Below are 17252 nucleotides of genomic sequence, written 5' to 3' on the forward strand. Positions count from 1 at the left end.
AAAAATAAAGAAAAACCTCATGAAGTAGCCATGAGGCCCCAAATCCTATGGACTAAGCTGTTGTACAAAAATCTCTGCATTTGTCTGGCCAACACCCTTCACTGTGATTCAAGAAATCTTAATATAGAACTTAATATAGAACCTTAACATAGAACTAAAAATTAAGATTCTCCTGGAATTTAAAATGTCTCTCCTTTCCTGAAACCTGACAAGTCAATGATGTTTCCTAAGTGAAACCATGAGCTGTCCCAGAGTCAATTCTGTTACAAGCTCCTGATTTTGGTTTTTCTTGAGCTCAGTTTGGTAGAGCCTCCCCTCCCTTGGTGGCAGTGAGCACGTGTGAGGGCTGAGCAGAGCTCTCCCATTCCATAGCACTGCTTTATTCAAAAAGGGGTAAATCATGTCTGAGGTTCACTCTACATTGTAAAAATCAGTGCAACAAATGCCACCTTTAAGGGCTCTGATAGAAAATTATACTGGAGATAATGGTAGCATTCATATTAATGTAAAACTGACTTTGGCACTAGAGAGACAGAGCAGTGCTGTGTTCCTGCAGCCTGCCACAGCCAGGGTTAACACTGGAGCCTCTGCAGCTGCTGCCTCAAACATCACCTTTGCAGGCTTAGGGAATCCATTTTCCATTTTCCCAGAGTGCAGTTCCTGCATGGATATTTGATGCTTTCAGTTCAGGCTGGCTACATCATCTTTCATCATCTTTTAGGATGCTCTTTGTTTTTTTCTTTTTTTTTTTTCCCTTCTTAAGTAACATTTTTAGATCACATCTCTGCAGAGCAGTGGGAACAGGGAGAAAGCAAAGGAACACTCAGCCATCCATCCATGAAGAGGGTTTGCTGGAGAGTCTAAATCAGAGGAGGAGGAATGGCTGAGCCCTGGCTGTTATAGGAAGAGAGAAGGAAATAAGCAAGGCAGGGATTCCTTTTGTACCTTGTAAATGCATAAACAAATCAGCAAATCCTTCCTTGCTTCCCCCGACTCCTGACAGCACTGAGAGGGGAATTCCACCTCACCTCAGCCTCTGCTTTATTGGCACTACATCTCCACAAAGTGCTCTAAAACCAGGGTGGCACAGTAACCACAATTAACCGGACCTTCTGCCACTGGATTTCTTTACCCTGATCTAGTAACTAAATTTGCACATGTGTGGGAAGGTTCTGGAAGGTTCCATACAAGTGTAAATCCATGCCGTTATGGACTGTGGCCCTCCCTTCCTAAGGTCAGATCTGATTCCAAATTCAGCATCTGCCTTGATAGCAGAGCTGTGCTATGGGCAATGTGAGGGGTTTTTTCCTCCCAGTTGACTGGACAATTTAAGTAGTAGCTGTGAATTTGTACCATGTCTGCTTGGTCATGAAGGAAAACTGCTGACCAGGTAAGGTGGGCTTGTCTCTATCCCATTAAACACATCTCTAAATAATTTTGTTAAGGAGAAATGGAATGCTGTACACACACACAAACTCAGGTGCAGAAAAAAGAGACACACACAGGATTCTTCAGCATTTTTTTCATTAACCCCTCGTTCAATTTCATGCATGGACGGCCTGAAGCCCTTTGTCCCTGCAGGTGTTGGGAATGACATTTGCAGGCATTGGCCAGGTGAGGGAGCAGCCAGGAGATGTCTGCCCTTATTCCCTGAGCACTGTGCCTGGTTTTCAGGCAGCTTTTCCAGACTGGCTGCTCTTTCTCTTTCCTACCCAATCCCTGTGCTGGGATATTGACCGTCTCTCCCTGCAAGGAGATCAGAGCTCTCAGACCCTGTGCTGCAGCCTGTTTTTCAGGGGAGGTTGAACTGCAGTGGGTGGTTCCAAAAGCAGGAAGTTTCTGCAGCCTGGGTCACGGGACACGGAGGGAGATGCAGATTATTGGCCTCACAAACACACCCCAGGGCACCAGAGCCTTTGGTCTGCCTAAACTTGCCCAGTCCTGTTCCTGTTGGATAAATGAAGCAGGATCATGCAGGAGAGGGATGTGCAGGTCTAAAGTACAGCTGCTGCTTCATATTCCTAGGAATGACTTCCTAGGATGGCCACAGGTCGAACCCCAGCTCCTTGGGTTTGGCATTACCAGCCCTTTGCCCTCCTGGCTTTGCTGCACTGGTTAATTTAAAAGTGCAGGGGTTCAACTGTTTGCATCGGCTTTTTTTCTTTAAATATTTGCAGTTTATTCTAAATATTTCACAACAGAAGGGAAGGACAGAGAGGTGACTCAAGCATGGAAGTGAGCTTTGAATGTGTGTCTGTATTTCTCTCATGTTCTTTCTAACTCCTTTTATAAGACACAAATTCTCGTGCCTGGGCCATTTCCCACCTGTAATTGTGTTCTGCCACCTCAAGTTCTTATGTGACATCCTCCCTATCCCTCTATCTCATGTTCTTCACACCAAAAAAAAAATAAAGGAGAAAAAGCAAACAAGGATAAAAACAGACCACACAGACTGAGCTGCACTTCTGCCAGAACAATGATCTTTATAAGTGCACCAAGATTGCTCCAGACTTCTTATCCAATACTCTCCTAACCTATGGGATATAGTGGAATTGGTCCTGTGGAGCAGAGTCCTCTTGGTCATTTTTATTTATGGCTTGCTTGGTCATAAATGCCTTTCTTGCTGAATGTCCTGTCTACCTGGGGATTCAGCAGTGTCCTGCTGTCCCTTGTCCCTCAGCTGTGGGACACAGCTGTCCTAAATCACTGTGGGTGCCCAGGTTACTGTGTTCGTGCCACCACACACTGAGACATTCCTGCTTCACACTTTTTTACCCCTAGGAGGTGACAGGAGCGCTTTTGAAACGAAAGCCTTGTCCTAATGAATGAAGCCATTTCCCAGGGAAGGCAGCAGGGCTGTGGGCTGCAGCTGGGAAGAGCTTTCCTTTCTGAGTCACCATTGAGGAATTTAACCTTTGCCTTTGGAGAAAGCAGCGCAGCATGAAGTAGTACAGGAAGAAAGAGAGGGATTCATTTCAGAACAGTTAAATAGTTACAGCTCCTGTGGACCCAGAGAAGCCCTCCCTTCTCTCCTCCCTGGAGTGCTTCTAAGGTTGTTCACCTGCTCTCCCTTGTGCTCCTGGGCAGTTGAAGTGGCTCTGGCCAGCTGTGCTTGGAGCAGGGGATCCCAGCTCCTGAGGGCAGGCTGGGCTCAGGACCATGTCAGGATTTGACTCTCAGGCCTTGGTGAAGGCTGGGTTCACAGTGACACTTCCAGATGTCCCTGCCCACAGGGGACACTGCGAGCACTGTCCAGGGGCTCTGGGTTACAAGGACCCACATGGTGGCTGCAAGGTTGGGTCTGATTTGCTACATCACAGGAGGGACCCCTGGGTACCCCCAGATTTACTCTGCAGTCAACATTGAGACCATTACTGGGCCTAATTTAATTGGACCCTCGATTGTAGATTTACAGCAATATGAGATAGATAAACTACAGTGGCACACACTGACAAACTAAAGGGATGTTCCTGGTCTCCTCCATCCTAATTGGTGACCAGCTCACAGGAGATCTCATGTCACCTCAGTTTGTTCCCACTTGTGTATTTCAGAGTTTATTGCTGTTGGGACCAACACCTTTAACATGTCTGGGAGGCCCATCCAGGCTTTCCTGAGTCTTGCAGCAGGAGACTCCCACCCTTCTGCCTCAGGCTGGGTGTTTTCACCCATGTGAGAGCAGTGCATTAGTCTGGCTCTCTAGGTACCTTGGTGTTTCATTTCTTGTCAGTGCATGCTCATTTGAATCAGAATCTTTTAGGTTGGAAAAGACCTCTGACACTGCTGGATCTGATCTTTGACCGATCACCACCTTATCAATGAGACCAGAGCACTGAGAGCCACATCCACTCCTTCCTTGAACACCTCCAGGATGGTGACTCTACACCTCCCTGGGCAGCCCATTGCAATGTTTAACAACCTTTCCATGAGAAATTCTTCCTGATTTCCAGCCTGAGCCCTCCCCTGGCCCAGCCTGAGGCCGTTCCCTCTGCTCCTGTCCCTGTTCCCTGGGAGCACAGCCCGACCCCCCTGGCTGTCCCCTCCTGGCAGGGAGCTGTGCAGAGCCACAAAGTCCCCCCCGATCCCCCTTTTCTCCATGCTGAGCCCCCTTTCCCAGCTCCCTCAGCTGCTCCTCATAGGACTGACTCTCCAGACCCTTCCCCAGCTCTGTTGCCCTTCTCTTGACTCTCTCCAGCACCATCCTGTCAGCAGAGAACTGATTTTGTCACCACCACTTTCTCAGCGGTATCTGTACATTTTTGTGAGCATGGCAAAAAAATGGCCCTATCAGCAACAGAAAGGCCTATCCTATGGGCAAAACACAAAAGAGCATGAGCTCCTTTTTCACCCAGTACAGGGCATTGCCCTGTGCTATTGTCACCCAGTGCACAGCCCAGTGCACTGCGTTAAAGGCTGCACGTATGTTGGGGCAGGTGATTCTGGGCTGCACCCAGAACCTGCTATGAAGGCATGGAGTGACAGCACAGGGAATGGCTGTCACCTGGCAGAGGGCAGGGTTAGGATTGCCTCCAGCTCTGGGGTCCCAGCACAGGAAGGACACGGAACAAGTCCAGAGGAGGCACCAAGATGATCAGAGGGATGGAATAATACTCCTGTGAGGAAAGGTTGAGAGACCTGGGATTGTTCAGCCTGGAAAAATGAAGGTTTCGTGGCCTTCCAGTACCTGAAGGGAACCTACTAGAAAGAGGGAGAAAGACTATTGACAAGGGCCTGGAGTCACAGGACAAGGGGGAATGGACTCAAACTGAAGGAGAGTAGGTTGAGATTAGGTTTTAGGGAAAAAAAAAAAAAATCTTCCCTGTGAGGGTGGGCAGGCCCTGGCACATGGTACCCAGAGCAGCTGTGGCTGCCCCTGGATCCCTGGAAGTGTCCAAGGCCAGGCTGGACAGGGCTTGGAGCAGCCTGGGATAGCGGAAGGTGTCCCTGCCCACGGCAGGGCGTGGAATGAAATTATATTTAAGGCCTCTCCCAGCCCAAACCATCCTGTGATTCTACTAAACCATGCTGCTGCAAGGTGTATCCCTTCAAACAGTTGTTTTGTCCCCACTTGTCTTGAGAAGTATTTATGTAGGTCACTTAAAAATATCCCGGGTTTTGTCTCACCCTTTACAGTCGACGTGTGGCCTGCCCCAGGCCTATGGCTCAGCCGTAAAGTGCCTGCCCTTCACCTGAAGGATTCGTACCAGCCGACACACGTTTAGAGACCATTTATGGGTGATTTTGCCTCAGATAAGGTCCGGAACCGTAAATTTGGTGCTCAGGGGCAGAACCCCACACTCTCCCAGTACCCTCAGAGAGCGGCGGCTGCGTGTGGGACGTGACCGGGGCCGGCGCCGCAGCCCCGCCTCCGAGAGGCGGGATGTCCGCTGATGGACAGGAGGTTTGACCAATAGAAATACAGAGAGGATAGCACGGACCAATCGCTGATGGGAGGGGCGGGGCCAGGCGCGCAGGGTGGTGGCGGCGCGGGCGGCGCTGCGGCAGAACGCGGAGGCGGCGAAGCGGAGCGGATTGAGCGGCAGCGGAGTGATTGCGGTCGGCAGCAAACATGTCTCTCTCCAACAAACTCACTCTCGACAAGGTGGACGTGAAGGGAAAGCGCGTCGTCATGAGGTGAGGCGTTGCGGGGGGAATGTGCGTCCCCTGAGGGCCGCCCTGCTCTATGCTGCACGCTGGGGCCGAGCCAGTGCCCCCCGGTAGCAGCCCCTTGCCCGAGCCTGGCGCGTGTCGATTTGTGCGGTTTTAATTTCATTCTTTTTCGCTCGCTGGGTGTTGGAGAGGCTCCTGCATCATCGTGGAGCCGGCCCGGCTTCCCTGCGGGTACGTGGCGGCCGGGCAGGGTGTAAATCCCGGCCCGGCTCCGCCGCCCTGGATCACCCCCCGCTCTCTCGCACGTGTGTCGGCCACAGGAGGCCGGAGGGCAAATCCAGCCAGCCTGCTGTGCTTTTATTCCAGAGAGCTACCCCAAAACCGCTTATTTCCCAGTTAATTTTTTTTTCCTTAATGCAAATTCAAAAAGCATTGCAATAAAAAAGTGAAGATACGGCTCTGCTCAGCTGTCCAAATACCAATAATAATTAATTTCTTAGCAGGAATGGGATCACAGAATGGCTTGGGTTGGGAGGGACCTTAAAGCCCATCTCTTTCCATCCCCATGCCGAGGGCAAGAACACCTTTTGCTTAGAAAGGTTGCTCCAAACCTCTTCTAGCCTGGCCTTGGACACTTCCCTGGCTGGGGCGTCACCGCAGGTTTTCTGCACATCCTGGTCTGAAACCCTAAAATAGGCAGTCCTTGCTTATTTATAAAGCATCAGTGCCTGAAAGCGTAATGTTAAAATTGTTGCCAAGTCTTGGGAGATAAGGGCACGAAGGTACATCGTGATATGTCCTGCTCGAAATGCTTTAATTATGGGGTAGTTTGTTCAAGGTCACTATAACGTGGTTACCGTGTGCGTGTTATCTGCTCTGTGAGTAGGCAGGGATAGCAAAAATACAGCTCCTCTTATTCGCAGTCTGACAGACAACTTGCTCTTTTTACTCCTTGTCTCTTCAGCCTTGTTTTGAACTAGTTCCCTAATTTTATTACCAGAAACCAGCCCATGTAGCAAGTACTGAAGAAGCTTGCTCCGGATTTCCGTGCACTTTCTAAGTCTGATACAACAAAAGATCTCTCTGTAGAAGTCTGTACCTGACTATTTTTTGGCCATCTGATTGGTTTTTTCCATTTCTGAGTCATGTTACAGAGAGCAGCCGTGCATTGGCAGGCGGTGGGCTGGGTTCGCCCGCTCAAAATCTCTGTTAATTAATGCTAATTAATTAATTTTGCTGTTCCGTGAGGGACTACCCAAACACAGCAGGTGAGCTGCCAGGCTCCGTGTCTCCTGAAAGGAGTCACCACGTGCTCTCAGTAGTACTAAAATCGATACCTCTTCTTTTTCTCCTCGTGTTCATCGTAATTTTGGCTTACTCACATCCTGCTTAGCTTCGGGTCCTAGTGCCGAAGCTTCAGGAAAAGTTGAGAATGGGGAGGGGAGAGGGCTCAGGGAGCTCAGATTTCAATGGTCTGCAGGGGGGAAGAAGGCTGAGCTGGACCTTTCTTTTGTAGTTTTGATGGCTCTGTAAAGCAAACTGTCCTTTTATTCTCTCCTTTAGGATAATGGTGCTTTTCTTTGCCCCTTCTAGAACTCGACCACTGTGCTGTGGGGCTGCCAGTTCAATTTCTTTCTGCTCAGCTACTCCTGTTTTGCTGGCAGCTTTTGTCTTTCCTTCCCGTTTGTTTGACGTGCTGAGTGGGCTGCAGGGGGATGCATTCACGCAGCTTGCTGAACGCGGTGCTTTTCACGTACGGAAGGATGAAGGATGCACACTCTGCTCTCTGCTCCAGCCATGGCTGTTCCCTCCCGTGGCTCAGTGAGCAATTTCTGCCTCCGCGGTTACGCAACGCGGCTTCCTGCACATGGGCACGAGGGATGCCAGGAGAAAGGGCCCTGGAACTCCTCCCTGCCAGCGCTCCAGCTGGCACGGCTCAGGAAGTCACCTCAAGATCCAAGTCAGGTCTTCCAGGGAGAATGTGATAAGCCACAGCAGGGAGATTAGAGCTGCAGAGGACAGAAGTTAAAGCTTCCTTCAACTGCCTGCTGGCCACAGTAGTCCAGCCAAGCATTTCTGAAGCCTCATTTGAGGACACAAGGTCACTAGTCGTTGTTCATTTCCTTTCCTTTGGATGTTCCTCTGTTGGGATCTGAAATCATATTGTTTAAAAATTAAAAGTTGTGTCTGGGTTTATTTCCTGCTCAGCATTACTGCTGCTCTGGTCCTGAGCATTAGGATGTTGCTGTCCCAGCTTTCCTGAGTCATTCTAGTAGTGGTTGTTCTCCATTTGTGATGTTATCACAAGCAGAAATGGCTGGTAACACATTGATTTCAGAACAGAACTTGTCAGCAGGGCAGAGGTGAACATCTAACTCTAATTGTAACGCTGTTTTTTTTAGCCAGCACCTTTACTGGCAGGTTTCCTCACTCATTTGTTGAATATTTAAAATTAATTAAATAAGTAATAAAATAAATCTGTTGAATATTAAATTCTGCTTCTGATTTTTTTTTTTAGGGTTGACTTCAATGTTCCAATGAAGGATCACAAAATAACCAACAATCAGAGGTGAGCTGTAATTTTCATCTCAAATGGAGGCCCCAAAGTCTACTGTGTCTCTGACTTTGCCCCAGTACCTGGAGCATTACCATGATTAATCTGTTATTGCTCATACCAGGATATTAAAGGTGTCAGAGAAAGTCCAACAATTTTTAATTAAACCCCCTGCAGTTGCTAGCAAACTACACTTAAATACAAGGCTGATACTCACTGTGGCTGCTGTGGAGAGCATATTGGAAAAAATCTCTTATTTTAGAGATTAACTTAAACTTCTTAAACTGTTGCCATTTCACAGCCACATCCCTTAGGCCGTGTGTGAAAATTGTCTCTCTTACTATCCAGAAGTCTCTGTGCCTCCTGCTTACCCTGGGGCTGTGGTAACTTGGAGTCTTTGTTAGAATAATTGTTGCTGTGCAGCACACAAAACCCTGGAGTTTCCAAACAGTGATGCCAGCTGTCTTGCCCTGCCTGTGTGCCACTTGCAGGAGGTGCCAGCTTTGCTCACCACAGTGTTCTCACTGCTCATCATTTCTCTACTGGTGCAGGATCCCAGAGTAACCCAGGGAGCCTGGTACTGTTCAGCTGTGTCCTGGCATTTCTTAACTGAGCAATCAGCAGAACTTAGATTACAAAATGCATTTTAATTCCATGTCCTACATTGCTTGGAAGATAACAGTGAAATGCATGCAAACAGGTTGGGAAGGAGAATTTTGTTGATGCTTTTTTAAGGAATTGTTCTGTCCAGCTCTTGTGCTCTGTTTCTTTTGTCATTTTTGAGGGACAGCTCCCAGGGCTCATGTGGAAGTGCTACTAATCTGCTTGCCTGGTAAACTAATGGAGTGCTTATTAATGAGTTGTTGTGTGCTGTTACAGAATCAAGGCAGCTGTTCCTACCATCAAGCACTGCTTGGACCATGGGGCCAAGTCCGTGGTTCTCATGAGCCACCTGGGTCGCCCGGACGGTGTCCCCATGCCTGACAAGTTCTCCCTGGCCCCAGTAGCTGTGGAGCTGAAGGCACTCCTGGGCAGGTAAAGTGGAAAAACAGCCTGGTGTGCACCAGGCCCTCCCTGCCAGGAGACCTGGATGTTTTTCTTTCCACCAGGAAATCACTGGTGGGGTTACAGTGTGTGTCTTGTGTTTGCAGGGAGGTGTTGTTCCTGAAGGACTGTGTTGGTGCTGAGGTGGAGAATGCCTGTGCCAATCCTGCTGCTGGCTCTGTCATCCTGCTGGAGAACCTCAGATTCCACGTTGAGGAGGAAGGCAAAGGCAAGGATGCTTCAGGGAACAAGGTGAAACTCCATGTGTGCCTGCTCTGGTCTTACCTGCTCCTTGCTGCAGATTGACAAGGAGCCAGCAGCCTCTCTAAAGCACTGATTGTGAACCTGCTCTTAACAGGATGTCAGAGATCTTTAGTTCAGTGTGTCCCACTGTTGTGCAGAAGCTTTGAGTGGAGTACAGTGAATTTCCAAGATGAAACAGCTCAAGTGAAAGGCTGTAGGTGACTCTGTCAAAAAAGGAGAAAGAAACAAAATAGAGCTGTGCAAGAAACTGCTGCTTGTTAGGCTTCAGTATTGGGTGTCTAAAATGAAAACCAATTTGGAGACAGTTTGTTGCCACCGGGCCCATAAGAATGATGCTTCCTTTTTGGGTTACATGGCTAATATTTCTGCAGCACAGGGATTATCAAACCCTGCTCTAAGCCTGTCTGCTCTTCAGAGCAGTTCTCTAGAACCAGGCTGCCTTGCACCTCTGACATTTTGTTGAAGGTCAGCAGAGTGCTTGCTCCAGACAGCTGCTTTTCTTAGCGATGGTGACCCTGCTGGCTCACAGAGATCCAGTGCTTGGAGGGAATGCTGACATGGAGTGCTGCCCTTTATGGGCTGACACAGGACTCCTGTAGCTTAGGAACACAGCACAGAGTTGGTGAGCCTGTGCAGATGGTGGGGAAAATTGAGCAAATCTGGCATTATTCACTGCTAGAACTGCAGGTATAGTGGCAGGGAGAAGAGTGGGGCAAGAATTTCATTTTCTCTGGGAGACAATCCCTTGGTTTTGTGTGTTTCTGTAGTTCCCAGGTGATTTAGGTGGGTATGTGCATATGGAAGCACACACTGCACTGAGCACATCAGGGGAGAGGTGCCAGTGTCAGAGCTGCCTCTCCTAACAGAGGTGAGAGGCAGTGCTATGGAAACAGTGATGCAGGACAGGATTGCAGGTTGCTGACTGCTGCTTAAGCTGTGTTTTTCCAAAGTAGATGCAGTGGTAGTGGTTCCTTCTGTCAGAGCCTCCTGTGTTCTGCTCACAGATGGTGCTGGTTCCAACTGAGCACTTACTCTCTGTGCAGCCAGGCAGTTTGCTGAGTGAAGGAGCAGTTGGCAGCATTGTTGCAGAATCTCTGTGGTCCCTTGCACTTGTCTCCTGCTCAGGCTCTGCTAAAAAGGGTCCCCAAAGCTGTGCTGAGCCCTGCTGCCATCTCTTGGAGTGCCTTCCTGCCATTGTCCCTGTGGTGTCACACGTGGTGCTGGCAGAGGTCCTCCCTGGGGTGCTGAGCTGACCGAGCAGGAGAGCCCTTGGCAGGGCTGGCCTGACTCCAGTCTGGGCTGTTCCCTGCCCCAAGTGGCTGCCAGCTACCCCTGAGCAGTCACCTGCTGCCCCAGTGGGCTCTGCTGTCTCTTCATGCTGGCAGGGAGAGCTGAACTGCATAAGCCATCCTGTGAGGATTTAGTAGGATGCTTAGAGGAGTCTTTTCACAGAAATACACCTGTTCTTACCCACTACATACTACACTTAGCTGCATTTCCAGCATTGGCTGCTATCACTGTGGCCTGCTGTAGTGTGCCAGCCTTTTATCAGACTGTTCATTGGTTAATCCTCAATGCAGTTGCTAAATCAGTCCTTCAGGAGCTCAACCTTGTACTTGTGTCTCTTGGAGATTATGCTTGCTTTGTTCAGTCAGTGAGCATGAATTTGTGTAGCCTGATCTTGGCACTGCCTTGTCTCTCTACACCCTTCCTGTGCTACCTGTGTTCACCACACAACACACTCTGTTGGAGAGGGACTGAAAGGTTTGTGGTGCTGCAGTTCAGAAGTGGGAAGAGTCTTCAGCAATAGCAGTCATGGGGAGTTTAAGGTGGAATTTAAACCATTTAAACTTTTTTGTTGCTTCTGCTGGTCTGGGAAAAAGCAAATGAAGACAGTGACCCACTGGATGAACTGATGAGTTCCTCTGGCTGACCTCTGCTTTGGGTTTCAGTCAAATAGCTGACTTTGAGCTCAGAGTCAAAGTCTCAGGGTACAAACTTGTCCTTCTTTCTCTTTTTTTAGATCAAGGCTGAGCCTGCAAAAGTGGAGGCTTTCAGAGCCTCTCTCTCCAAACTGGGAGATGTCTATGTCAATGATGCTTTTGGCACTGCACACCGAGCTCACAGGTGGGTCCCCATTTCCCTTCCACAGGCAGAACTGCAGAACAGTATCTGCTGTGGAAACACATCAAATACTGCTCCTGAGGAGTGTTAACTTCCTTTTGGGCTACCCCACTGTCATTGTGCTGTGTTTGTTCCTCAGTAGTGGATTTACTGGAGGTAGTTGTTACCAGTGTATGCTCTTTCAGGTTTGTCTCTTGAAACAAGAGCTTTAGACTTGCATTGACTTTTTTAGACTTTGAAGATCTAATGATGACTTGCTTAGGGCTTGTATAAATTGTCCTGCAATCACAGCAGCCCTCTTTTCCAAAAGATTCATCACTCCAAAATTATTATTTCATGGAGTGTGTTTGGATATGTGTACTTGCAGACTGTAGTGATCCTCTTGGAAGAAGAAATCCCTGCTCTTGGCTATTCTGATTTGTCCTCTGGTTTGTTGGATCACTAGCTGAGATGATAAATGTCTTGCAAATCAATATTTCTGTGCAGAACCAATGTCAGAAATGAAGCATGCACAACTGTCTTATCAAACTAGGAAAACAAAGCCTGTGTGTGTTTTCATGCAGGTGGCAGCTGTTCTCATTGCTGCAGCTGACTCAAGAGTTGGCTTTGTAATGCTGTGAGACATGGGGCTGTTTCTACACCCCCATGTGTCATGGAAAAAGGAAAGGAGATTTTTCCTTTCCTCACTTTTTACTTTAATTCTGCAGCTCCATGGTCGGTGTCAATCTGCCTCAGAAGGCTGCTGGCTTCCTGATGAAGAAAGAACTGGATTATTTTGCCAAGGCCCTAGAGAGTCCAGAGAGACCCTTCTTGGCAATTCTTGGAGGGTAAGGCTCAAGAACACTGTGACTGTATTTCTCTAACTGCCCTAACAAATGACATGTTATTTAAGCAAGTGCTTTCCTTTCAAGTGTACCTGCAGTTCAGGTTTGTAGCTGACTGCTGGGATGTGAGATGTGGATTAGAGAGGAGATAACTGATACCTCTGCTCCTGTGATGATCCAGTCTGGCTGTTTATTGTTGCTCCCCAAATCAAGACAGTCCCCAGCAGTTTTTTGCCCAGATGAGCCCGGAGAGCAGTTAGAGCCATGTGATGGCCCAGACATTGTCCGTGACCTTTCCCCCCAGTTCAGGGTACAGGAGTGCTCAGGCTCTGTAAATTGACACGGCCTCTCATTATGCAACAGGCCCTGCTGGGGCTGCAGGGGCTCTGCTGGGCAGTCAGGGGAAATCAGGCTCTAAAGGGCTAATGAGGTTGATATTTAAATAGAAAAGAAGAAATGGAGGGCTGGATAATGCTCTAGTAAGTTGAATTTTAATGCTGGCCTGCTAACTTGGAAAATTCTCTTTTTGCCTATTCCAAACAATTCTTTTCTTGGATCATTCTCTAGAACAGCCTTGATATACCAAAGACACAATATTCATTATTAATTCTTTTTCCTTTTCTCTCTTACAGAGCCAAAGTTCAGGATAAGATCCAGCTGATCAATAACATGCTGGATAAGGTCAATGAGATGATCATTGGTGGTGGAATGGCATTCACCTTCCTCAAAGTGCTCAACAACATGGAGGTACAAGGAGAACAATTCCATGTCTGCTTCTAGTGGGGAATGTGGTCTGAATGCACCTTCCATGTTCTGAATGCACCTTACTGGCTCTCTTGGCTCTCTGCAGGAGTAGGGAGCACTGAGAAATTACTTGACAATCTCTTTGCAAAACTCAGATTGCTGCCATGTCTCTCCATGTGCTTTAAGAAAACAATCTTTCCAGAATTGCTGTCTGAGCAGTTTGGGTGCTGATGTTCTCTTCTGTAATGACCAGGACCTAAACAAACACTTCTCTTAAATTTAGATTGGCAACTCTCTGTTTGATGAAGAGGGATCAAAAATTGTCAAGGACCTGATGGCCAAGGCAGAGAAGAATGGTGTGAAGATCACTCTGCCTGTTGACTTCATCACTGCTGACAAATTTGATGAGAATGCACAGACTGGGGAGGCCACAGTGGCTTCAGGCATTCCTGCTGGCTGGATGGTAGGTCTGCATGGGAAAGGGACTGACAGGGGGAGCAGGAAGGAATAGTGTGGGTAGGACACCTCTTAAAGGAGTAAAAGAGTAATTGTGAGCCTTGGCAAATGTTTCTGAGGGCAGGCAAGCTGTGTAGAGTTTGTTGGTTTAATGAAATTGAAGCCCTGTTGTTCGTTCTGAAGTTTTAAGTCTAAAGTAGCTTCTGTGAGATTTGGATTAAAACAGCAAAATTCCTTGCCCAACATGCAGATCTGAATGCAGTAAAAATCCCTTTTATTTGACTAGAATTTAAGTAGGGTTGGAAAAGTTTTCTAATTAAGGCTTCGAGAATCTGACATTGATTTAAAATTGACTTACTGGAAGATTAAGAAGTGTTAGGAAGATAAACTCCCCCCAGAGTCCCCCCTCCTGCAGCAGCTGCTGGCAAATCTGTCTGTGAATAGAGAGAAATTCTTGTTTCTTGTCTGGGGTGAGGAGGAAGCTTCTGGCTGGCCATGGGTGATTTGAGCTGGGGCTCAGCAGTGATTCTGAGAGTGACTTCTCTCACTTCCCTTAGGGCCTGGACTGTGGCCCTGAGAGTGTGAAGAAGTTTGTTGAAGTTGTGGGAAGGGCCAAGCAAATCGTGTGGAATGGTCCAGTGGGAGTCTTTGAGTGGGACAAATTTTCCAAAGGAACCAAAGCCCTGATGGACAAAGTGGTAGAAGTTACTGGAAAAGGCTGCATCACCATTATTGGTAAGTAGTTGTGTTCTTCTGTTTCTAAATGCATGGAGGAAGCTCGTGATGGCCAGCACCGTAATAAAAATACTGCTCAAATTATTTTCCTCAAGTTCTCCTCTGTCCTTCAGCTTCGGCCTTCCGTTGGACAAAATTGAATTTCTTGTGTCTCATGGATTCTGTTTGTGCTCCAGGTGGTGGAGATACAGCTACTTGCTGTGCTAAGTGGAACACTGAGGATAAAGTCAGCCATGTCAGCACAGGAGGTGGAGCCAGCCTGGAGCTGCTAGAGGGTAAATCCTCTTTTATCTTTATTTGTTTGAGTAAATGTGGAGTTCTGGGTGCTTAACCATTATGACTTATCAGGAAAGCACAACAACAGTGTCATGGTTTGACAGTAACCTCTTTCACCAACCAAAACCAAAAAAACATTCCCCTAAAAGTTCTCTACTTTTAACCCCCTATATTCTCAAAACCATATCCATGTCCTCAGTAGCCACACCAAATGCCAATATTCAAATCTCAACACTAATTATTTTAACCACAAGCTCCCAAAAAGCTCACTACCTTATCAAACCAGAACACAGAGGAATGTCTTTTTTGTGCCACCATGTGGAGTTAGTTACATGTAGCTTTGGAGCTACAAGCTCCTCTTCTCCTGTTCTGTAGCCCTCACAGAGGAAGAGAGGAAGGAAAATGGAATATTCCTGCAGACAGCACAGCATGCTTCTCCCAGAAAGCAAAAATACTGGGATAGAAAAAAGAGTGGGCTGGATTTTATCACTGATCCCTCAGGACATGCCAACCAGCCTGTTGAAAATGCCCGGTTTCTGATAGGGGAACCTCATCAGAACAGTCTGGAATTCTTGCCAAGGCTTTTCTTCCTGTTTGGAATTCCCTTGGTTTTGGGGAGCCCTCTAGTGCTCAGCGACAAACCTGCACGAGGGTGCTTGGAATTCAAAATGGTGAGGATTGAAGGGATTCTTGTAACGAGTTCCATTGTTCTCTAAACGACTTCTCATTTCCTCTGGTAATTTGCCGTTTCCCAGTGTGTGTAAATTATCCAATGCTGTCAGCTCCTCTGGAGAGGAGAAACTTCAATAAACTGCCTTGCAGCTGCTGCTTGCAGGAGTAAGATGGGAGACAGAGCTTTTGTTTCTGTTGCCTAGGGAGTGATGGGGAAGGGAAAGAATGCAGATGGCTCGAAGGAAACACTGTGTATTCAAAAGCACGAACTTGTCTAAGTTTTGGCCCAAAATATGGGTTTGTGTGTGTGATCTTTTAAATGTAACGGAAGTCTGGCTAATTAGAAAAGCTTCTGAAGATGAAGAAAGGGGAAAAATCCCTGAAAACTCAGCAAACTAGTGAGTTGTGAACAGTGTTACAATTCAGTCCTGCTGCACAGCTTGAGCATTAGAAGGTTGTTTTTCTGAGGAAAGGCAAAACCAGAGTGGTGTCTGTTCATTATTAAAGTATGACAAAAAGCTAAAAATGCTTTAGAAAACATTGCACTTTATTAATCCAGGCTCTTGTACTCAAAGATGAGAATATTCTTTGATTCCTTCAGTTGGAAAGAGATCCGTAAATGTCTCAACCTGAGTGTTTAAGTTATTTTAATGACCTGAGACTCATAGGAGGCTTCTTCTCTTAATCCATTCTTAAAATTTCCACCACATTTCCCCAGAATTCTATTTACTTGCCACTAGGGATTTAAGAAAGTATGCAGCAGCTCTAAATCCAATCAAAAATCTGTTTGCCATCAAATTTAATGGAAAAGGATGTTGGGTGTTTGGATCTGGCCCCAGCAGAGCCTTGGACAGAAATGTGCCATTACTGTTGATTGAGGGTTGATGGCTGGGCTGTGTTAGGAATCTGCTGACATCTGAGTACAGCTGTGCTCTGGGTGGATTCACTGTGAGGAGCAGGTCCATGGAACCACCATGGTCAACTGTAGCTATGATATTTTCTGAAAAATCCCTTTGCCAGGATTTTTCTCCTGAGAAGCCTCAGAGGAAAAGAGAAACAATAATGATCTGCTGCTGTGGAATGCAACAGGTGCATCTGGGATTGGTCCATGTTGGTTGTTTCTAATTAATGGCCAATCACAGTCAGCTGGCTCAGACTCTCTGAGAGTCACAAGCTTTTGTTATCATTCCTTTTCTATTCTTAGTCAGCCTTCTGATGAAATCCTATATTCTATTCTTTTAATATAGTTTTAATATAATATATATCACAAAATAATAAATCAGCTTTCTGAAACATAGTGTCAGATTCTCATCTCTTCCCTCTTCCTGAGATCTCTGTGAACACCACCACAGTCAACATGGAGCCAAACTCTTCCATTTTCAAGAGTATAATTCCTGATTCACTTTTTAACATTATATCTCTTTGAACGTTGCAGAGTTGTTTGAGAGGTCCTTAACCCTGCTGCTGTGTTCTTTCTGCCCCCAGGTAAGGTTCTCCCTGGTGTGGATGCCTTGAGCAATGTGTAGAGAGCAGAGCCCCAGGCCCAGTCCCGTGCACAGCCCCTGAGATCCAGCACTTCAGCGCTTCCGTGTTCCAGCTCTGCCAGAGGCAGATCCCAGAATGTAAACCAGAACGGGACCTGGGAGCAGGAGGGAGCAGCAGAGAGCAGAGATTTTCCTGACTGCAGTTTACATGATGTGGGTTTGTCCACTGTTTCCCCACTTGAATTAACGTAGTTGAAGCTGTTGTTGTGAATTTTAGAGTGTATATATTTATATTTTGCCTTTTCAAAGAGATTAATCCCTGTTAGACGTATATCTCAGAAAGGAGTGCACTGTCCAGCTTCCATCCTAAAGGCATTTTCATCACTTGACACGGTTCAGAAACCAGAGGGGACTCCAGTTTTTTGGAGGTTGGTTGTATTAGCTGCTGAATAAACATATTTCAAGTGC

At 47.2% G+C, this 17252-nt stretch overlaps 1 protein-coding gene across 1 annotated transcript; it reads left to right on the forward strand.

Moving 5' to 3' along the window:
* The first annotated feature begins 5497 nt into the window (after positions 1-5497).
* Positions 5498-17252, forward strand: PGK1 (phosphoglycerate kinase 1). The gene is made up of 11 exons (XM_036402084.2): positions 5498-5631; positions 8126-8176; positions 9041-9196; positions 9313-9457; positions 11493-11596; positions 12301-12420; positions 13050-13164; positions 13445-13624; positions 14175-14352; positions 14529-14627; positions 16786-17252. Exons 1-11 carry the CDS (start codon positions 5567-5569, stop codon positions 16824-16826), a joined length of 1254 nt encoding a protein of 417 aa, XP_036257977.1. The 5' UTR covers positions 5498-5566; the 3' UTR covers positions 16827-17252.

This window comes from Molothrus ater, chromosome 14 (genome assembly GCF_012460135.2).
Source record: "Molothrus ater isolate BHLD 08-10-18 breed brown headed cowbird chromosome 14, BPBGC_Mater_1.1, whole genome shotgun sequence".
NCBI lineage: Eukaryota > Metazoa > Chordata > Aves > Passeriformes > Icteridae > Molothrus > Molothrus ater.